The 23,667-nt window shown below is 39.0% G+C and overlaps 1 protein-coding gene across 5 annotated transcripts in view; it reads left to right on the forward strand.

Annotated features, from left to right (window-relative positions):
* FAM171A1 (family with sequence similarity 171 member A1) overlaps positions 1-18,600 on the forward strand; it is a 92,213-nt gene extending 73,613 nt beyond the window's left edge. For 4 of the 5 annotated variants that reach the window (XM_075082743.1, XM_075082745.1, XM_075082746.1 and 1 more), the window contains 3 exons: positions 11,093-11,209; positions 13,704-13,818; positions 14,500-18,600. In XM_075082743.1, the coding sequence (XP_074938844.1) occupies positions 11,093-11,209; positions 13,704-13,818; positions 14,500-16,201 (1,934 nt within the window). In that variant the 3' untranslated portion in view covers positions 16,202-18,600. The remainder of the gene's footprint in view (positions 1-11,092; positions 11,210-13,703; positions 13,819-14,499) is intronic. The other variant, XM_075082744.1, reaches the window with a different exon arrangement.
* Positions 18,601-23,667: the final 5,067 nt, after the last annotated feature.

A 23,667-nucleotide genomic window follows, 5' to 3' on the forward strand; every position in this document is an offset into this window, starting at 1 on the left:
ATGCCAGAGAGGGAGAACTATGACTGCATTACAAGGCAATAATGCAGAGCTTCTCTCTAGCGTATTAGCAGTACAGTGGGTGCTTGTTCGTGCAAGCCATTGTTTTTGTTTAGAATCCATGTGGTTGTCATCATTACTGCGTGAAGCATAATTTCTGCTCTAAAAAGCAGAAATACTTTTCACTTTCAGGGGAGGAAGTGGAGAAGGGACAGAAATACTACAAATATGTTTTAATCCTTAGAATCTCATACATTTTGCTGAGCTCATGATGTAGTAATATAAGCCCAGTGGCATCTGGTGGGAATTGCAGAGATTTTCATAGTTTCTAGAGAAATTATGCATATTTGCATATTACGGCAGCCAAAAATAATTAATGGCTTTTTGGGATGTTTACCGTAAACATTCTGTATTTTCATTACCACAGTTTCTGTCCTTGAGAGAGAACTGGGGAGAGAAGGGGGAGAAGCAGTATAGTCTACTTAAGGCTGAGGGTGGCTCCACTGACACTGATGAAACAGCCAGCCAGAAGCAGCAGGCTGACATCAAAATAAGGCAATCTGCTGCATCTATTTTATACTGTTCCAAATGAAATTTTTCATTACAAAACAAACTTGCTGCCTTGTGTTGCACAGCAAGCAAATTAAAGCAGTAATACCTTTTTGAATAATTAATAAAATGAAGAGCATCTATGCCCTGGAGAAGTTTTAGGATAAATGAATACATCCAACCTTGTTCTTGTGTTGGAGATGCATTCCACCATCTTTCTCTGCAGCATTTCTTGGTGTTGGTGATAATAAGCACAGATGCACTGATGTTATGGAGACGTATACACTACAACACAACTTAATCATTCCATGCTGTTGACATACCCATGTCTCTTGTGTTTCACAGAACTGTGGGAGAGTGGTTTTATTTCATAGTACACACTTAAAGGTTTGAACATAAGAGTTATGGATTCTCATTTTTATAATCAGGATGGCTCAGTGGGGTTTTCTGGGTTGTTGGCTTTTTTTTCCCCCCCAAGCACTGTCTTGTTTTTCTCTAAATCTTAAGGGGCTGAAAAACTTTTTTTTTTCTTTATCCGTAAACAGATGGTTGGGATCATGACTCCCTCCCTGTATATTTGCCTTGATGTCAGTAGGATTTACAGCAATATAATTAATCTCTCTATTCTTGGACACCAAATTTCTGTCCAAGACTTCTTTCTAGTCTTGTCCTCTTCAGTCAGAAATGAATACTACATATCCCAGTAGAAAGGAAACTTTGTACCTCCTGTATCATTTCCAGCTCCCGCCAGCTGGACTGAATAACGCAGCACTTGCTCAGCTGTATTCTCCTCAGCCCCCATTTAAATTGTTTATGCTTTATGCTAAGGTGTCTGTTTTTCATTTGATTCTGTGAGCAAAACTCCAAGAAAAGCGTTCTCCATTTTAAGTCCTCAGTTTCCTCCCATGTGGTATGGAGGCATTATGTTGCACCTAGATCTCTAGATCCAAATCTAGAGCTGTATGAAGGACTTGAAAATATTACCAAGTATTACAGAGTGCATAATATGGAAACGTGATCTATTCTTCAGTGACAATATTGACGCATCTGCTAGTTTATTAATCCCACCAAATAACAGGAAAAATTTTCAACACTTTTCAACCTTGTGTGGCAAATTACTCTGGAGTGAAGGGGTTAAATATCCACCCTTTTGCTCCTCTTCCTTAAAATGTGTTATTTATTGTGCACTATGTCTAAATGAAGTTGAGAGTACTGTTTCTCTCTTCTTCCTCCTCCCCAAACACTTGGTGTAAATCTTTGACGTGACCTTGTTGTCTTTAAATTACTAGCTTCTTCGCAGAGGAGGCCGTTTCCCCAGTGCCTGAAATCTCAACCATTTATTAATGTAAAGTGATGGCAGAATATGGAGAAGAGTATCTTGGGGAACTCTTTTTATAGCTTTATAAAGCACAATACTTTATGTACTATGCTGTGCTTCGTCAGTGCTTTCTGACTGCATTTAATGCTGTAATAGATTTCTAAATATATTTGAAAGTTTGGTACTTATTTTCAGTGGTAAAATTTCTATTGATTTTTGTAGAGCCAGAAGTTCCTGATGTTTCTTCCTCAGAAAAATGAAGATAATGTTTTCTGTGCTCAAAAGAAGTTGTGAGGATACGTTATGTGTAAACAATATCGGTGCCTACTCCAACTTGACTGCAGTATGATTTCGCTGTATTTCATGGAGGTGAAATGATGCTTGGTTTTTGTTCATAGTGTTCACAGGGAGAGAGCGACAGCCACTGTCAGAAAATATAAGTGGGTTACTGCACATCTACCTGTGTAGTTCACTGCACATTATTTGTAAATAAGATGATTTGTAAAAGTCTCTGGTTTAAGCTTCCCACGTGGTAGCAACAATTACCCAGCCAAAGAAAAGATTGACTTATATTTTCATAATTTAAAATGTATTAATTTTTGTTGTGAATTTGGTTAACTTCTGATTGCCGTGACAGACAGAAAATTATCATTTAACAAAAACTTTTGCAGTCTGTTACTTAATCTGAGGCTCAGTATGAATACATGCCTCTAAACTTGGATAGTTGGCCTGCATTTGGACTACATGCAGCTGCACACATAGCCTGGGACTTCATGCACTTCTCCATGGGTTTTGTTGGGTTTTCTGCATGTGAGAAATTGAAATATTCAGGAAAGCACATTCCCAGCCCCCAAAAGTTTGAATTTAATATAATCAGATCCAGAACATTTGGTTCTAGATCAGATTCACTGGTAATATGGAGATTTATTTGCAAATTGCAAGGAGAAAATCAAGCCTTCACAAAGTTCAGTTACACTATTTCTGTAGTATACAAGTTCCTTGACAATTTGATTTTGACTTCCTTTTTTATCTCAGCTGTGAAGGTTAAATTATTCTTGAAGGCTAAATACACTGAGGAATACAGATTTTTAACTAACTGCTCTCGAATAATTTCATATTCTGTGTGTTGCCATAGAAATGGCAGCTACCAAACCCAGTTTTTTACCATGTATGATGTCTACGTAATAGGTGCAGATATAATTGCAGAGTAGTAGACAGACCTCAGCATTGAAAGGAAAAGAAGCTGTTCCTCTGATGCTTCACAGTGTGGCTCACTGAGGTATGTTCTCACTATCATGATTGCTTTGGAGAGGAGTAGTGGGTCAGAGGAGGCAGTTGTGCTTTTTTATCAATATGTATGTTGTTTTTAAAATGGATGTTGTGGTTTACACATGTGAAAGTGATGGGAATGGATTGTTTGATCCTCTCTCCACCTCATATCCCATCTGAGTTGCATTTGTGGCAAAGCAGACATGGTACGGCATGATGGTGGAGCTTAAGAGGGTGTTGAAGGAATCAGGTTATTGCCAAAGTGTAGTGATATATGCAGGTAATCTACTATTACGTAGTCAAGGAAATAAAACTGGAAACAAATAGTATGGCTTCTGGGAACAGATTTTAATAACAGACTGTACCTTGTGTCATGTAGACGGCCCTGTAGCTCCACCTACAGAAGCCATGCAGTAGAAGGTGGAAAGAAGTGGACATCAAAATTCAGGAAGTGGAGAAAAGACTGTTGTGCCTGTGCAGCTGCTTGAGTTGGAGAGGACTTGGAGACTGGTGGAAGCATAGGCAGGAATGCATGGAGCAGGAGTGTGAAGTGTCTGGGTGGGGCTGGAAGAAGCTGAGGAGGACTGGGACAGCCTTCCTCTGTGGCCTTGGCATGGTGGGGCAAATCCCAGTGGGCGTCTGCGTCCACTTCCAGCTTGAAAAATAGAAACTAAACGTGAGCGTGATGTGACGCTGAATGAAGGAAAAGGCATGCACTGTTTTGAATTGCCTCTGCTTTTATTTATTACTTGTCCTAATAATTTTGTCAATAACTGACTGAATGTGATTAATAATGTGAAAGAGTGAATATTAAAGGCAGTATCTTTCACGTACACTGAAAACTAGGGATGGTGATCCAGCAAGCATAACTAAGCTTTTCCTTTTGAAATATAATTATTAACCAGTAATTATGCATGGAAGTAATTTTCTTTAATAAGTCTCTTCTGTTCTGGCATTCTGGAAGGAAATGCTGAGGGGACCAAAGCAATGCAGGCAGTTCTACGTACGATGTGTCCTGCCTTTTGCCCAGATGTAATTAAAATTATTAAATAATGAAAACTGGCATGTCCTTTTGTTAAACACTTGACAGGCTATCTATGGGGAAAAAAGAATAGAGATGGCAAAAACTACAATGCTTCTCCAACACCGGTAATAAATCAAACTGTTAAACTTCCTTGCAAAAACCTTCAAGGTACGATGTTAAAAGTGTTTGCCTTACAGTACACCAAATAATGGTGGTGCTGCTAAAACAGTAGCAGGATTTAGCCCTGGAAGGCTTGTGTAACAGATTCTGTAAGAGTGGAAGAATAATGAAGGTATGAGCTCAGAGCAGGGACGTTTATTTTTTCAATGTTGCCTAGCAACTCCAAAAACAAAATTGTAATATTAACTTAAATGCTATGAATTTTTAAACTTGTGTGTGTTCAAGGGGAGGGGAAGAGGAGGGTAATGTCTACCCATATTCAAGGAGGAATTTTTCTACTTCCAATTTCAGTCATTTGTAGCTTTTCAGAAAATGAACAAAAGTAAAACCGAAAAACCCATCCTTCTGTAGTAAAACTTCCCATGCTGATGCAGATTAGAGGTCATTTTCAGTTGGAAAAAGAAGAAATCTGATAAGCAGCTTTCAGCTGGTAGAATGAAGCTACAATTTATGTATGTCAGAACATGCTTTAGGGAGTCATTTTCACAAGCCTGCCCTTGATTGACTCTCCATAATAACACTGCCATTTGAAGCGTCTAATCAATTACTTCTAGAAACACTGTTAGTATGTTTTGACTATCCTTTGCTGTCCCACACTGTATGACAACAACCTGCCTCATTCCTTTTGACACCTATATCTCCACTTAACTGTGAATCTCTGCCTAGGCGTCACAGAAGAGATCTGTGCTGAAAGAAAAGCACTTCTCATTAAGGAATATTTATTTAAAACACCTATGCTGTTAAGTAGTATGGTTAAAAGTATTTTTCTTTTCTTTCTGGAACTCTTTTGTCCAGGGAAGATAATCTTGTGAATAAAAATAAATTCATATAATGGGATTATGCTTAATTTGCTCTCTGGCTAACTAAATCCTCTAATTTGTCAAACCCATTGGATGGAAATAATTAGTGCTGTAAATAGCACAGTTTTGGTTCCCTGCTTGAGTGGGATTGGGTGATCCTATTGCAGTTAAAAGAAACAAAATTAAAAGCAAACGGTATTTGATAAATGGAAGAGTTTCCTACCAAAAGCTCACATGTAAAAGTAATTTATGGAAAAAAAACTACCATAGCTACTATATATTTAAACACAAGCAATATTTAGACTTCATGACTGTCCTTAGGGGAAGCTGCTGGCTACAGCACACTCCTCTGACAGTCATTTACCAGAACTGTTTTGATCAGTGATAGGAAAAATACACAATCAAAAGTCAGCAGAAGTCACTGCAGCAGCAGTGATCTGAGAGGCTCTGAAATGGTCAGCTTGGAAAGTTAAGCGTGAAGCAAGCAGTATTATACATCCTCCCAGAGAGCCGAGTTCTGTGCTGGGGTGGGGGCATGCAAACTCCCCTCGCAGCCAGCACACATGGTTAAGAGGGGAATTTCTCTGCTTTCTTCTTGACTTTAATAGGAGTCACATGGATCTCTCTAGAGCAGATGGCCCGGTGTGGCGGTCCTGCCTGAACAAAGTGCAGTCCTGCCACGTAGGCCAGTAGGAAGTTTGCCATTTGCTTGAGCTGGAGCATGCATTGTCACACACATGGAAGCCAGAGAGGCGTACAATTCCCTGGATTTTACTGCAGATTAATTTAAAATAATAAGGTCTAGCTTTAAAATATGGAAGTAATGTCTTATTCAGAGGCATTGTGCATCTAGACTACAAAAGCAGATCCATTCGTGCTGCCTGGATCCAGCAAGCCGTCACATTGAATAGTTAGTGTCTTTGAAGACAATATGACAACTCTTTTCTGGGCAGACTGGCCATACATGCAGTGACCTGATTGTGCAGGGAAATAGTCTAGAATAGCTGTTATGTAATGGTTTTTCTGCAATAGCTGCCCATCTGGACACTCCTTGCTGAAAGCGCCATTGTTCAATCTGATTTAGAAGTAAACTAAATTGAGTTACAGAAAGGCATTTTCAGTGCATAATGTGTGTTGAAATGGAGATTTAATGTGCAAACCTTTTTCTGTTAAATTCACTCACGATAACCCCTGCTTCCCCCATTGGCAAGTCCTAAAAGCTGCCTGAGATAAATAAGTGTGTTCATCAGACTCAAAGTTACTGCAGAGATGCTTCCCTCTAGCAGAATATTTCTCCTGCTCTGATGAAATCTTATTTGTCTCTGATATTTGGGCATTTTTGCAGCCAGATGGAGCTCAGCTTTCTTTATCTGATTATTTTTTGATTTGTATTTCTTTTAAAGTACTCTTATTTTTATATTTTTTATAGTGTTAACGATGGGAGTTCTCTTACCTTGCTTTTAAGTTACGTATACAAAGAAGTGCTGGATAGCTGTTTTATAAGCTTTTTAAGACAAAATTTGTTAGATGACACCATTTATTCCAAAAAGTCAGTAACAGTAAATATAATTTTGGTGAGGAAAGAGTTAAGAAACTTCTTGGTTCTTCCCCTGCCATTAGTTTGAGCCAGGAGACAGCTCCCCTGACTTGAATCCTGGATCAGCATGTTGGCTCCACTGAGCAGTAATAGAGGAAAAAAGAGGAAGAGAAATGTAAAAATGATCTATAAGCAAGAATGTTTCTATATATAGAAGTTTTCCGTGAAGCACCAGACACTCTATAAGAATTAGTGGCAAATTGGCCCAAATCATGCAGTGCTTACAAACTATACTGAACTTGCTGTTTCTGCTCCAAAGATATGTTGACATGTTTTCTTTGGAACTACACAATCAGGCTTGAAAAAAAATGATCAATTCATTACATGCAGTTATTTGTACTGCTTTTTATTTATAATCCTGTATTGCTTGTTACTTAATTATTGCACATCATGTATAAAAATAAGCAGTGAAGCTAGTTGATTATGCTGATGGGGCAGGAGGAAGAAGTAGATGTTATAGGGCATTTGGAGAATAACAAATTAAATTATCATAACACTTAGCCATGCAGGGAGGTAAGATGTCTCTTGCCTCCTAAATCCTTCTGCTTACTTCTCCTGCAGTTGCAATCCTGCCTGCACAGAAAAAAAAATGACTGCTGCTTCCCCTTACTCCATTTGCAGGCTAGTGGGTAGGAAAGGACAGAAAAATGGAAGAAGCTACTTACTCGCTGCCCCTCAATCTCCTCCCTTGCTTACAAGAGCAAGTATGAGAGGGTGCAGAAGAAGGTAATTAGCTGCATTTTTAGAACAGGAAAACATTTTGTTTCCCGCTGCAAGGAAGAATCTGGGATGGGATAGGGTATTCATTCTTGAAGGCTGCACAGCAATGAACTCCCACTTACTCAAAGCAGATTGAAACACTAGGAGCATAGCCAGTAAGTACAATGTGATTGGGTTTTGCTCAGTAGAAGGTCCAACATAGTCATTACAGCAAGGCATTGCATGCAGGGAGCTACAAGAACACTGCTTGGTGTTTAGTGATAGTTGAAAAGCAACCAGGAAATTAGAACCTATAAAGGATGAAATGTGAGGGACACCAGGAAACACCCCAATGGATTTGCAGAATATGGAAGGCACATCAGTTCCCTCCAGTAATACTATGTTGGCTTTCAGCTATTTGATCACACAAGAAACAATACAGGACTTTGTGTTTCAACTGTTTCCACTCAAACCTGTTTTACTGCTGCTGTTGTGAAGGATGGAGTTCTTTGTTCTCTTCATCTCACCATGTGGGAGGATGGTCTGATTGCTAAGAGATGGTAGAAGTGTAAGAGGTGAGTTTATCACCAAAGTGTTGGAGCAGGAAAGTATTAATAAAAGGCAGCTGATGAGATTGTGTACCCGTGGTTCCCAGGAATCCACCCTCAATGTTGTCCTGACGAAAGAAATTGGGGCAGCGCCATTTAAAAAGTAATTCTTTTCTAGCTGTCATCACATACTAATATGTCAACATGGACAACAAAAGCTTCATTGCTCTTGCTTAAAGATGACCAATATCAGATATATCTGTTACACTTTCGAACTTCTTAACTATCCATAACAGAGAGAGGGAATTATATTTTTCCCTAGTGTTATACAGGCCAATACATTTCCTTGAGTATATCCGGTGGTTAGCAAAAACGGGTGGCCTAAATGAGCACAAGACAAGCATGAAAGCTGACTGACCTTGTGCTAAAATATGAGCAATCTGAGCTGCTGCTTGTTTGGCAGGATGGCAGCTGAGCTTTGCTTGCAGCGATAAGACTACAGCCTCTGTTAGCTTCTTGATCGCTGCGTTATGCAAGCAGCCTATTACTGAGCAAAAAGGCTTTTAAAGAGGCATTAGGAGGATTGTCTTCATTAGAATGCAGTGTAATGTGAATAAGGCAAGCTGGACGCAAGTTCCCCCTAGTGAGGGAATCAATAATTGCTTCTGCTCAAGGAGGTAACTATAAAAGCAGACTACGAAAATAATGAACTTTGCTAAATTACATATGTATGTGTTCTGCTCGTGTGTGAATTTAAAGGGCTTAGAGACGGTAAGAGAAGTATGGGAAGCATGATGAATTCATCACCCAGGTCCTTCCATTCTTTGTTTTTTAACCAGCACTTTTATATCCCTTTTAGTCTTAAAGTTTTATTTCACATTGTTGCATGTTTGAAGAGTTGGTGCATATTTTCATTGTCCGAACCTTGCAGAGAAAAAATGACAATTTAAGTTTACAGGAGTTTTCTTACCAAATGGCATTTCAGGCACAAGATAGGAGGAGTTTTTGACCCTATGGGTTATTTTTCACCGTGTGGTGTAGGGCTATTAGTATGACATCTTCCTCAAAAGTGCATGGGTAGAAAATCTGAAGGGGTAGTGGCCATCTTAGTGGAGAAAATAAATCTATTTTTCCTAGTTTTTCCAGAAACTTCACACATAACTGGGCAATTCGATTCTGTTTGTCTTGATGATAACATTTCCTGAAAAGAGGTAAACTAATGGCTACATCAGGGTGTTCTGATATGACAGTTATGGATGCCATCCATCTGTGCACAGATTTTGGTCCTTTTGGTACTGTGAATCAAAATGACTTGTCTTGTGTGACTTTATGTGACTTTATGAAATAAGAGAGTATTGCTACCCTGTACAGACTGGAAATGATACTTGGGAGAGTGAAAATTACTTTCCTCTGTTGCCCAAAAATTCAGCTTGGTTGCAAATACAGAGTCACTACCTGACAATAATTGTTACATGATTGAGAGGATTTCTAAATCTAGGTATTTTTCTAAACCTTTCACTATATTCAAATGGGTTTATTTTTAACCAAGGACAGTGGACTTTAAGGGTGTACTTACATATGAAAAATCAGTAGTAGAGGGAAAATAAATACTCAAAAAGCCATTCTCATATGTACAGATGGATAATCTAAGGAACACAGAGGAAATCATCAGGATCTTGGTGGTATTAAAAAAAAACAAAACAACAGCATCTCTTCTGTGTGTTCTGCACTCACTGCTAAGCATTCAGACAACTGTCACCCACAAATGCTAGTACTTAGTCCTGAGTGCTGTCTGAGGAAAAGCACTATTTTGGGAATTACATGCAGGGGACTGTTTAAAGGAAAGGGAATCACAAGTACAAGATGCAGCTTGCCTTTAAAGTGAGCATTTGAAGCTGAGTAAGGTAAATGGAGTATTCTGTCCCCCCTTTGCACAGAAATACAGAAAAGCAGAGGGGTTCATCCCTTCTCTGTACACAGATCAGCTGTACTGGTAGTGGCCACCAAAGCATGTGAAGAACCTCCTTAGTGAGTTAATGCCCTCTGTTACGGCACCCACTGGAGATGCCAAGCCAGGACTGCAGCTTCAGGAAACACTGCTAGGTACCAGGGCTGGCTTTCCAGCGACTGCTCTCAGTGTCCAGGCCAGCAATTCTGTGTTTCTTTCAAAGAGAATAAATATGGGAGCAGTTTACAAGCCATACCGGACATTTAATATATCAGAAACTAAGGTGAAGTTTTTCTCCTACAGCCCCAGAATCAGCAGCCTTAATGAATTACAAAAAGGCATACAGCTGATTCTGTTGTAAAGGTTTTTCACAGCCCAATTATTGCAACAAAATTTATCTTCTGAAAGTAGAACAGCTCTCAACTAGTGCAGATTGCCAGTCTGGACTACTTAAGGGTTATTTGTACACATTGCTTTAAAATGGCCAATCTTATTTGTTTTGAAATAATCATTTGATAATTTTAAAAGTTCTATTATTTTTCCTTTGAGAAACATGTTTTAAAAAACTCATCATCCATTACCAAGCAATATTCCTGGATGTATACACATCCTGAATGACTAACGTTGCTGAATCAAAGTGACGGTGCAAGTTAATTCTTGGCAGTTACATTCATAAGCTTGTTTTCGCTGTAGGAAAACCAACATTTTGACAAAGTATTTTCTTCAGTCTTCCATAAGCTGACAGCCAGAGCCGATGGAAGGGTGGTGTGCAGAACTCACGTGTGGTCTAGGAGATGTGATGTCTCTTGAAATACAGTTTTTAAGTGGGCTGTCTACATATAATCAGCTTCAGGAATATCCTTCTTCAAAACAGGGGAATCTAATATGACAATCATTTTCTTTTAACTCTTTTTGAAGATCTGTTAGTTTTATTTAATCTTAAATCTAATTTTGTGTACAAAGCTTTGGAGAAGGCCACGGGGATGACTGCTTGTGGAAGCTCTCCCGGCCAGTGACAAAAAGGCATGATCTCCCACTTCACAGCAATGCACGCAAAGCCTGCAGCACATCGATAGGTTTTGTTACTGCTTGCTTTTCCGCTTGTTTGCAGAGGAAGGTGTGTGTATATCTGTAACACCTTCCTACGACCTTTACATTTACAGGGACATGGCTGAAGAGTAGTTTGGGCCTTGTACAACAAGAAGGAAATCAGTTGACTTGGACTTATATTGCACCTCAGCTGGGCTACTGGGTTGCAGCTATGTCACCTACTATCCCAGGTAAGATGGAATTGAATTTTATTGATATTTGCAGCATTGAGTAATTATTTATTCATACATAATGTTTATATTTTTCAGAATGACCTCATCTGAGATGCCACAGCTTGATCAATAATGGATTATTAGAAAACAGAAATCTGAAAGTAAAGGGCTAAAATCTTTTGGGGATTGTGGGGGGCAACCCATGTGCTCAAAATCTGTGAGTCATTTCAATGGGAAACTTTTTAAAGTGTTCCTCCTTTGATGCATTTATGTCACCACTGCCTGGTAGAGCCATTGCTAGAAAGTGAGGGGAGTTAAAACATCAATGTATTGGTGGTCCAGCAGATAGAAAAATACATGCTGTGAAGTTTCTCTACAGAAACTCCCAAAGAAAGGGATTCACCTAAGACCAGTATCATCCTGGGTTAGACATTTATGAATAGATTGGTTGATTGTAACTTTTTTCCTTTTACACTGAAGATGCCCATTTTGCCCTGACTTATGCTTTGCATCATCTTGGTGACTGATAAACTTTCACTGCTAATAACTTAGTGTAGAAGTTCTAGGAAGTGTGTTAGCAGATTGGCATTAGTAGATGGGCTGACTGGTTGCCATCTGCAAGCTTCTCAGCATAACTGTAGAAAATCACTTTGAACAAGGCATTATGGGTACTTCTGTGCCTGTGGAGATTATTAATGTTGCAGCTTGCTCTTCCATTTTTCTGTCTGTGGCTGCCTCAGATTTCTTATTATTAGCTCCTCAGCCACCAATAATCAGAGATACCTCTGTGTATAGAAGAGCCAATCAAACAAAAAACTCCTCCTCCTACAGATTTTCTTTATTAGGTTTTCTGGATGAAAACCAAATACAGTAGGAATGAAAACATTCTTGCCTTGGCTGTGCAAGCTAAATAAACTATATCTAACCAACAAAACAAACTCTAACATGGGGACTGTTTTTAAAGTCTGCTTGTATATGCCATGAAGTTGTTCCGTGATATGCAGAGCATTTGGAGGTTTTTGCTGTGTTATACCTTATGCAAGCTTTTTACTTGAGGTTATATTAAGTTAAACTGCTGGAATATTCAGCTGATTCATTGCTGACCAGAGTTTAGAGGCAGGTGCAGATCTGAGAAAACTATCATATTGAAATTAATGGAATTTTACAAAATAATTGTACTTTAAGGAAAAGCAACTGCTCTGAGCCAAACATCTCCCAGTACAGCTCTGTCCCAGACTGCAAGGAAGTTACACTAGTCATAAAATCGTGCCTGTAACTCTTAAGGTTAGAAGGCCTGTAACTCTAACAGGAGAAGGCTTATTTGTCCTTGCAGTTTAACTTGCATGGCAGATTTTCTACTTGTATTTTATTTTTCCTTCTTTCTGAGGGCTAGATCTGGGTTCCTAAAACTTTGTTGCTATGGGAAGAATATTTTCATGAAAACTCAAGTGACTTATCTCTTCTTCTTTTTGCTTAATGTCCTGAAGCAACAGTATCAATCAATTATGTAAAGAATGTATAAATGTATAAATATTTAGATTTCCCAGATGAGATATACTTGATGTTATTTTTAATCAAGTTGATGTCTTTATTGCTTATTTCATTTCCTCATTGAATCTATTTGATTTCTTATCTCAAAAAATGGACAAAAATGAACTTTGTATTCCTAGCAGTGGCTCTACAGACCACTCAAGATCCACAGGTGAGGTTTTACAAACCTCATGATCTAGAACCTTAATGTTGGCCAGGTTTGCTGCCCTTCCCAGTACATGCATGTTACTCTGTCAGCTGGTGCTGTACCTCCTTGCCTGCAGATGAAAATTTGGGCCTTTATTTCAAAATCATTATAAGGTTTTTACAAACCAACAGGGTTACACATGCATAATTGTGAACAGATGCTGTCCACAAGTGTGCATTCCTTTGTATGTTAGAACATCTACTAAGCATTATTGAAACCTGGAGTTACAACACTGTTTCACTAGTGGCCTGTTTTTTAAAGCTACTGAAGATGTGCTTGGCTTGCCTTGATCTAGTCGTCAGACCACCAACACATCTTCCAGTGAATTCTGTACTGCACTGTATGTACTGTTTAGTGCAAAACACCACAAATGTTGTTAAAGAGAAGTTGTTGGCCACTGTGCTGGTACATGGATTACAGTGCTGGAAGATGCGGTGATGGCTTTTCTCCAGTGATGAGGGCTTTGACGCACTGTGTCGGCATCAGGACCTGGAAGGCAGCATTCACTGATGCATGTCCCAATTGAAACTAACTGCTTTTCCACAGAATGATCCATTTGGACTTGCAGTCATGAAAACCAGCACATGCTTCCTCCACAACTTGCTCCCTTCGCCAGAGGTGGTCTGCTCAATAAACACCAGGGCTATGAGCGGCAGTGTTTGTCACTTAGCACCCTGATAACAGGGGAAGATGTCCCTCTCTTTGTTTAAAGTGTTGTTGCTCTTCCTGTTTGCAGGTTGTTACAGGTCTAAATTCTCTTTTCTGACCTTCCAGGTCCCGTTGTAACACACGACATTACCAGCTATCACACAATGTTTCTTTTGGCAATTTTAGGAGGAATGGCTCTCATACTTCTAGTCTTGCTGTGTCTGCTTTTGTATTATTGCAGGTAAGATTCACCATCCTGGTTACTTAGTTGATGTTGGAAATGTAAGCTTTTTTGTGCTCAGGAAATTAAAAGATTTTGTAGTGAAACATTTTTACTTGGGGGTGGGGTGGGGCTGGGGTGGGGGCAGGGGGCAGGGAAGCAAGCAAGCACTTGAAGAAGAAAGAAACAGATCAAATTTCATATGTTCCTTGTTACATGCAGCATATACAGTTGCTGCTTCTGGTAAGACGGTAGTTGAATTAATTGCACATACTTGTACCTGTGTTTTCCTTGTAAGGTGTTCTAAAACGTCCTGTTGAACATAGGCACAGGTCCAAGATCTCTGTCATTGTACCATAACAGTGCACTTGCAAGTGATCTTTTTATTACTCTTGTATTGAAATGAATGTTAAACTTTTATCAGCAAGTGTATATTAATGAGAGATTTTGTATTTGCCTCCTCCAGACATTTGCTGCAGTTTCTGATTGGTGCTCGAGATATTTCCCAGTTGACATTAGTTATTCTTTAATTTTATCTTCGCTGCTGGGACAAGCTTTTAATTTTTAGGTTATGTAATAAAAGCTCAATTCCCCTAATATTAATCACTGCTTAAAAATCTCCCATTAAGACACACTTGCTATTCTTGTTTCTGTGTACAACAATCATAAATGTATAACTTCTTTTGTTACCACCTTTTATAGAAGAAAATGTTTAAGACCACGTCAGCATCATAAGAAACTGCAACTTTCCACAGCACTGGACACTTCTAAGAAGGATCAAGCAACCTCTATGTCCCATATAAATCTAATATTTTCACGTCGCGAGTCAGAATTTCCTGGCGGGCTGTCTGTTGCTAGCAATGGACACACTGAAAACTCAGGTGCAAAGGAATTAATCAGTGCTGTCCATATGGAGATGGTATCACCTAGTGGAGAAGCAGATATGCATACACCTATGCTCAAACACTCATTCAGTACTTCCCAGGAGTTTAGCTCCCGAGAGGAACTACTCTCTGACAAGGAGAAAGACAAGAGCAGAATTTCCTTGGATGACCTGACGCCCAGTGGGTCTCTAAGAAAAGACTACCACAAATCAGCAGATAGTTTTCCTTTAAAGCCAAGAAAATCTACAGAAACAGCTGAAGGCTATGAGTCCCCTATCAAAGATGAGTATAGGAGAAGTTACAATGCTATGCTGTCTCAGCCTTTATTTGAAAAGCAAGAGAGAGAAATTCAAGTATCTATGAACCATATTGCTACTGGAAGTAAATACAATATTCAGGAACAAGCATACCCCACACCTTCAGCCCCTGAAAAAGAGCTGCTGGACTGCAGACCTACTGATTGTATGATGTCTCGTTCAGTTGATCACCTTGAAAGGCCTACTTCTTTCCCTCGACCAGGTCAGTTAATCTGCTGCAATTCCGTTGACCAAGTCAATGACAGTGTTTACAGAAAAGTTTTGCCTGCATTGGTCATCCCAGGTCATTACATGAAATTGCCAGGAGAACACCCTTTTGTTAGCCAGCCATTGGTTGTCCCAGCTGACCAGCAGATAGATATAGAAAGACTTCAGGCTGAGCTTCCTAACCCTCACACACGGCTTTTTCCACATCCCCCCCAACAGCTGCAACCCCAACAGTTAGCATCCCAAGCAATATCTCAGCAACATTTGCAAGATGCAGGTGCAGCTGAGTGGAGTCAACAAAATGCTTCCATGTCTGAATCTATTTCCATTCCTGCCTCACTTAATGATGCGTCCCTGGCTCAAATGAATAGCGAAGTGCAGCTTCTTACAGAAAAGGCTTTGATGGAATTAGGAGGTGGAAAGCCGTTGCCTCATCCTCGAGCATGGTTTGTTTCTCTCGATGGACGTTCAAATGCTCACGTTAGACATTCATACATCGATCTCCAAAGAGCTGGTAGGAATGGGAGTAACGATGCCAGTTTGGACTCTGGTGTTGACATGAATGAACCAAAATCTGCCCGAAAGGGAAGAGGAGATCATCTGTCTGCGCCACAGAGTCACCCACCAGTGCAAGAGCACCAGCAGAGAGAGCGGAAGGTTTCAGACAGCACAGCTTACACACAGCTTGTGTACTTGGATGATATGGACCAAAGTGGCAGCGAGTGTGGAACAGCAGTTTGTAGCCCCGAGGACAATGCTCTACGATGCCTACTAGAAGGCACTAGTAAGAGAAGTGGTGTGCAGCTGCCCAGCCTGCAGGAGGAAACAAGAACTGTGGATACCAAACCAGAGCCATTAACTAGTCCTGAACATGGAACATCAGTTCAAGATGATGAGGAGGATGAGGAGGACGAGGAAGATGACCAAGGTGAAGATAAAAAGAGTCCTTGGCAGAAACGAGAGGAAAGACCACTAATGACTTTCAATCTGAAGTGAGCTATTGTGAAAATCCACCATTCAGTGGAGTATAAAATTGCCAAATATTCTTTCTGTGGAAGTGCTTGATTGTTTTTTTTCTTTTTTTGTTGTGGAGAGAAAAGAGAAAAACAAACTGTGGTGAGCAACATTTGAAAGAACTTAAATGCATTACTGTGTAAATGTTAGAAAAGAATTAAAATCATTCCTCTGATTCAACGGCTGCCTCCAGTGAGATAGCTGAACAAAGAGTGTGATTGTTATTCCATATACTTGATATTGGTCATCCAGGATGTTGAAAATACTGACAAATTGTTTTGGTTGGTTTATGACCTCAATCTCCTTATGAATGGGAGCTGGTAAAGCTTTTGTTTTCTAGGCCAATTTTATGTTGATAATGCTACTGAAAGTATCTTAAAAACAAGAGTTTGACACATGGTGTCCAATAATGTGCATTATCTCAATGAAAGGCTATGCATTGCTGCTTTTAGTAATATGTTGCTTATACTATACTTTTCTTAATTTTACAAGTTGGTTGTAAACATTTTATGTCCTTTATTATAAACTACTCAGCAATTTATTTTAATGCAAAACTGCAGGAAACTTGAGTAGCATCCCTTAGCATTGAAGCCTTTTTATGAAACCAAACTGAACTTTGTGTCGACTAAGATTCCTCCAATTCTGGTCCCATTTACTCAAAGTGCCTTTTTTACAGTAACAATGAACAGTCCCTTCTTTTGCTAAGTCCTTTTAATTGACCCCATTTGGGATTTTATAAACTTCTGATCTTCTACCTTTTATTTTAAGCTGCATGCCAAGAGTCCCATTTTGTGCTGAGCATTTCTCATTTCAATACAGTGTATTCTGTAGCTATCATGTATATTGTGGATTCTGTTTAGCCAGGATAGACTTAGAAGACATTTTAAAGGGCCCAGAGTAGCCAAGAAGATAGTTTCATTGACTGTATATATTGTTAGTTTCCTCTGGAATCATATGAGCTAATCATGCTCATATAAAATGGACTATAGACCGAGCAAGTGGGCTGAATGTGTCTAGGAAAAATTTGGGGGGTGGGGAGGGGTGGGGGAAATGTACTATCCAAAAGTGCCAGAATGACTCTTCTGTGCTTTCTCCATACAGAGCTGCTTGGTTATCCAAAAATTATAATTGAAAATAAACTGCAAAAAATATCTTTGTGGATTTTTTCCCTCTGTTGGTGTCATCACATTATTTTATATTATTTAATAAGAAAAATACTTTGGTTTCACTTTTGCTGTGCATATTTATGCTTGTGACTTACTAACACTTTCTTATGCAGTTCTCATGAACTTCAGTCAATGCTGAAATTATGCCCCTTTTCAGAAAAGCATCCATCCTATCTTGATAAATACGTATATATTTGCTTAATATCACGGAAGACTTTGGAAATGAAATCCATGTGTCACCAAAATTCTCTATGGAGTCATGCTTCCTGTGGGACCAGTTTTCTTTCTGAGGTTTCTGCGGGTACTCACACTTCTTGCACACTTCTGATTTCTTCAAGAATCGGGTTCAAAGAGAAGTATGTGACTTCCACTTTTGTGGAATCATTCATATACATTGAGTTTATCATGTTTCATTCAATTATCTTTATGCAGCATTAGTAGCAGCCATGCTTGATAAAGTTAATTATTATGTAATCTCTAAAGTGATTAGAGAAAGTGTTATATAGTTCCTATTTAATTTTTAATAGTAAACCCTGACTCAGATTCATTGTGCTTTTTTTCAGCAGATTTCAAGGTTTTCTTAGGAGGCCTGTTTTGTAATTTCCGTCTTACTGAATGTCTTACCTGGGAGTCTGGGCTTGAGCCAGCAACTGAATCCCAATTTCCTAGTTCCCACTTCAGTGGTCCTCTCCATCCACAAAGCCACCTTGCCTCTGTTTTGCTTTAATTCATGTCTTGAAGTGGTATATGTCATAAAAGAAATCTAAAATAATATTTGTGGAGTGCATTGAATATTGAAATCCCTGTATTAGCTGTAAGTTATGTTTTAGTCATCACATGCGTTCCAGGTCCTTTCCTGTCCTGTTTAGGAATTTTGCTACGGGCCACATGTGAACTGGCTCCAGGGTCTGGGTTACTTTTGTTGGTCTGTGCAAGGTCGCTGAACAGAACAATACTACTTTAAAAGAACAGTATCAAATGTCAGTAAGTGCTGGTAATACAGTGTCACTTATTAATCAGAACGCTGCATCAAGTAAACATTCTGGTTAAAATTTCTGCATACTAGAATTACTATGCTATTTAATTTTCAACTTTCTGTTGGCTTAAATCTGTCATTTTTAATTACATTATTTTTCTGATTCCTTTGCGAAGTTTCTGTCATTATCTTGTAAAGTGAGATTGTTGCTATTAAACTGCAGTGGTTTGTTTCTTTAATTGTGTTGGTTTTATGTTCAAAGCACATAGTTTGATGGTTTGATGATTTGTGGTCCTAATACAGCAAAGATATTTGCACAAACACAATGTAGATATTTTGCAAATGTCCTTTAAAATAGCATTTTTTTTAAATTGCTGTGATATCACCAGCCATAGAGTAGTTTGATTTTGCAGAATATATAGTTTATTATGTGTAATTCTCAGTATATCCAACATATCTGAGCCACATGTTAGGTGAAATTGTAACAGAGTAACACAGATCAGATTATGGGTCGAGATTAGAGTGTATCCATTGTACACACTTTGTCTGATCTTACAGTCCAGTGACGAGTTCTGTGTTTTAATTTTCAAAAACATACTGAGGAAGATACTTTGGTAAAATATGAAGAAATTTTGTTGCTGATATTTTGCAATTGCACAGTGAAGCAGGTACCAATAAAGGTTACAAAACATAGAGAACAAAGTATAAGTTGAATAGGTCTTGGCATAAGCAGTTCCAAGTGATCTTAGTCTATGTAGAAGATAATCTAGAAAAGCAGTTGTTCTCTTATTTTTTGATGGCAAGTATTATGGGGGAAAAATGTGAAAGATTGTAATTACAAAAGTAATGAAAATATATTGGACTTAAAAAAATAGTAGGAATGGGTCTTTAATTAATCTATCAGCAATCAGGATTTTGAAATGGATAATGAGTGAAAGATTAAAGATATTTTTTATATCTTAGGTTATATTATCCAAAGTCCATTTGTATCATAGGGCCTGTTGGGAGTTAATACACTCATTAAGAGTCCATTCACTTCATGGTTTTCCCCCAGCTCCCACTTTGTACCTGCTGAAATACTTGATTCTCAAAGCTTATTAAACTCTCTGTGAAGTACCTTGACTATTGTGATAATGACCTTTTATTATTTGATTAAGTGCTTCATCAGGGTACCAGCATGCTAAAACCTCTACAGACAGAGGAAAAAAAGAATGGTTCCTGGCTCAGAGCATTTGCGATCTAACACATTACACAAATGTACAAAATTGTGACTGAGCTTAGATGAACAGCTTACAAAGAAACTCCACCATTTAGAAATTGCTTGTGATGCTTTTCTCTCTTACAGGAAGGATTAAGTAGCTTCAGTAGAGTGAATTAGGCACTCTTGAAATACCTTGGCAGTGTTTTCATGTTCTGTCCTTCATCCTGTCCATGAATGCTCTGGAGCACCAATTTTATGTCAATATCCTAAGCCAACGTGGTTGAAATTGGTAAGAGATTGCGTGTCCCGTGTAGGGTTTAGCCTATAGAATAGTACAGGTGTAAATGAGCAAGTGTTGGATTAGATATTTACTCTTTCTCTATGAAGGTCCCTAGTGAACGAAAAAAGGCATTATGTTTTTCTTAACCAAGAAGAATTCATCTGAAGATTAAAGCTTGTTATAACACGGTACCTCTTAAACTATCAATAGGCTGTAAGGTGGGGCATGGGGCATGGTGGCATCCGTCGCATACATCCTTGGGCTTGGTCAAACAAGAGCAAGAATTTCCAGTTTGCTTTTCTAAAGTGTGTGGGTGACAGGTAAGGGTTTTTTGAATCAGTGCTGCCATTTGGGTCTCCAGCATTTAAAATTCTTAAAGTTGGAATATCTGCCACCTGGTGGTGAACTGTTTCTCCATATATACTGTGTATAAAACACAGTTTATCATTTCAATATAAGAAGAGTTTATAACTTCAGTAACACCAGCAGGCAGCTGGCAAAGGATCATCAGTTGTTTCATGGGCCTGCTGTCAGCCCGAGTGCAGCAATCCCTGTCAGCTTGAGACACCTTGCCCAGCATCTTAGCTGGGGCAGTACTGGGCTTATAACATCTCCATTGAAACCAAAATGCATCATCACTGGTGGCAGTGTAGTATGCTCAAGTGTAAATGTGCCCATTTTCTCTCACCTTTAGATTAAAATCAAGTTAAAATGATTTTAACTACTAATTGTTTCAAAAGTTGGGAAAATACGAGCAGCTCAATTATTATTCTTTTCCTGTTCCTCTGCTTACAGACAAATGTAAGCTGGCAGGTTACGTGCTAACCTTACGCATGTAAGTGCTAATCTTACTCATATATATGAGATATATGATATATGTAATATACAATATGATGATATATCCTATATCATGAGAGATATATACACACATGTGATATTTTCATGATATATGTCTGATATTTTCATTTCCAGGCTGCAAATAATTTGGAATTGGAGCTTCGGGTAGGTAGGCAGCGACCAAGTGCCATTTTCAGACTAGAGGAGCATTTTTTTATGTAACTCATGTAATTCCAACTAATAAACTGACACCAGTTACCATCTTCTATTTGACAGTAGTAACAGAAAGGGTATCTAGTTCTTTTTAGCAGCAATCCTCTGGTATCCACAGATTATTAGCTTGCAAAATGTGGTGCCTGGTCTGTTATCACTTAACTGAAGTACTTCTTGTTTTATTGATGTGCTTTTCTTCTAGGAATAAACAGTGCCAGTTAGTATGTTTGATCACTAAATCTCTCTTCTGCCTTGGAAACTTAGAGCCGCAGGGAAGGAAGATGTGATGACAACAGGGAGGTACAAATGAAACACTTGGTTACTGTTTATTTTTGTAATTCTGGAGAGAAGGACTTTGTGTTCACATGACTGGAGACACGGACTCCTGAATAAACCCAACTAATGAATGGTCCTGCCAGTTTTATATTATAAAGATAGGAAATAGTGCTTGAAATACTTCTGTGGAATGAGGAATCCCACTTTCAAAGGAATGGCTGGTCCTCCTGCAAGAGGCGTTGGGCATTAAAGCTGGAAAAAATTATTTCAAAGGACTCCTGTTAAAAGTATTAGTTTTAAAGGGTTTTGGGGATCTCATGCTTGTAGGGAGTCTGCATGAAAATAACACAGCAGGAGATTTGCCCACACACTACCCTCACCTACACGCTTAGGGCAGGGCCTTTGTCGCAGTGTCCCCTGCCTCTGGAGATGAGAGGAGCTATGGGTCTTTGCTTTCTTCTCCCCTGTCTGCAGGGAATCCACCTTCTATAAACCCACCCCCCTGATTCGACCTTCGGTTTTGTGCCATGCTGTGAGGCCAACATCAATGGGACATACAATGTGACACTCCAACGACATTTCGGCAAAGCTATTTGTAGGCGTTGGTGAGAGTGAGCTTTGTCAAGCTATCTGCCTCTTTGTCTCTATGCCATTAGCTCTACCTTGAATTTAACGCCTCGTAATCCTATATCAAGCAATACAATAATAATGAGGGAAGCACAACACAACAACCAAGTTCCCCCATATGAGGAGTGTTTTCATCTGAGAGCTGGATTGGTCTTTCATTCCTTGAAATCAGCAAAGTATACCTACGTAAATGTATGCATATGCATGTGTGCACGTGCACATGAATGTCTGTAAATTCATTTAATGTAAAAGCCAGCTTAAATGCTGGTTACAGCATTTTGACATCAAGTGATGCTAAAGGTCTCTCACCTAGGCTAACTGGAAGAACTGGCACAAGCACTCATAAAGGCTTGTATTAATTAACTTAATTGTCCTTGTGGTCTGACATTGCAGTGTCAAAGCCGTGCTTGATGCTGACTTTCTGCTGTGCCTATGCCCCTGACTTCCATGAGTTTTATTTACACTTGCCTACTAGCCTAGATGCAATGTCTAAACTTTGTGATTAAAGCTTGTCTAATGTCTATATTTTAAGTAATTTACTCTGCAATTGTTGCAGCATTTGACGGAGGCTTTCCTTTTGCAGAAAGTTGTAAAATTCTGAAGGGTGAAATTTTACTGTAAAATCTCAAAAAATTTTGCATAGAAATGGAAGAGTTATAATAGAGTCTGATTTCCCATTTTCTTCATAGGGCAGATACTGTGTCCATGAGACAGTTTTTAATTCAGTGTAATTCTCCATGCAGTAGGTATGCATTCTGAACAATGCTGTTAATCTGCTTCTAACCACCCAGAAGGAATACAGAACCTTTATTGGCATTATCCGTTTATCTGATTGGTAAGTTAATGGGATACTTCTAATTGGAGCAATCTGCAGAACATTGGAAATTATTTTCTGTTTGCTATCATGGAAATGTGGGAAATACAGCATCTACCCTGAAGTAACAACACACTGACCCTGAGCAGGTTGTCACCACGAGGAGCATTCTGTTCATCGTAAAATACTATTATCCAAGGTCTGCTTGTCTTTAGGCTGCAATCTCCCAAGACTGGAAGAGCACCTTTTCAAATAGAAGTGGTTTATGCTAATGGAAATAGGTAATGAATACTAAAGCGTCATTTGTTTGTGGATAGCAAGATTTCGGAGTTTCTTTCTCTAGACCTGAACTTTGAGAACTATCCTACTGAATATTCTCAAGGTTTCCAGATGCTAGTCTCCATTTCAGGGTGTCTAACAGTGTTAAATACCCTAGGGCAAACAGGACATGTAGGAGCACCCTAATAGTTCTAGTCTGTTACAAGCACTCTGACAGCTGTAGTCAGCTGCCACCTCTTCACTCTAGCAGGAAAAGATGTACATCTATCACAGGAGAGAGTCCCTTTTTGTTTGGGGATAAAGAACTATAAGAAACACACAAAAAGAAAACTCTGAAAACTTTCATTTTGGAAAAATACTGAAATAGTGAACAGATGAAGAATAACTCATGTATCTATTGCTCCCTCCATCCAGAATCAGGGAAAAAATCCATCTTGGCTGTACCTGCAGCTCCCTCCAAAGAGGAGGAAACAGCAGGCGCATTGATACAGGGGAACTGTAAAAGGCTAATGGGAGAACTGATTTAGGAGCTGACAGGAGTAAATTGGATTGCTTTAGAGATTAGATGTGCAGAAGTAATTGCTCGGTATTGGTCAGAGCTCCTGCAGCACCAGTGTCAACACCATCATTGTCAATAAATCTGTCACCACTAATTCTCATTCACATATAAAGTTTGAGAAGGGTCTGAAAGAGTTAGAAAAAAATAGACATGGAAATGAAAAATATGTATGTATTTGTAATAATCATTATTTAAGAGTCAGTTCTGATTATTAACTATC

The sequence above is a fragment of the Phalacrocorax aristotelis genome, chromosome 2, assembly GCF_949628215.1.
Source record: "Phalacrocorax aristotelis chromosome 2, bGulAri2.1, whole genome shotgun sequence".
Taxonomy (NCBI): Eukaryota; Metazoa; Chordata; class Aves; order Suliformes; family Phalacrocoracidae; genus Phalacrocorax; species Phalacrocorax aristotelis.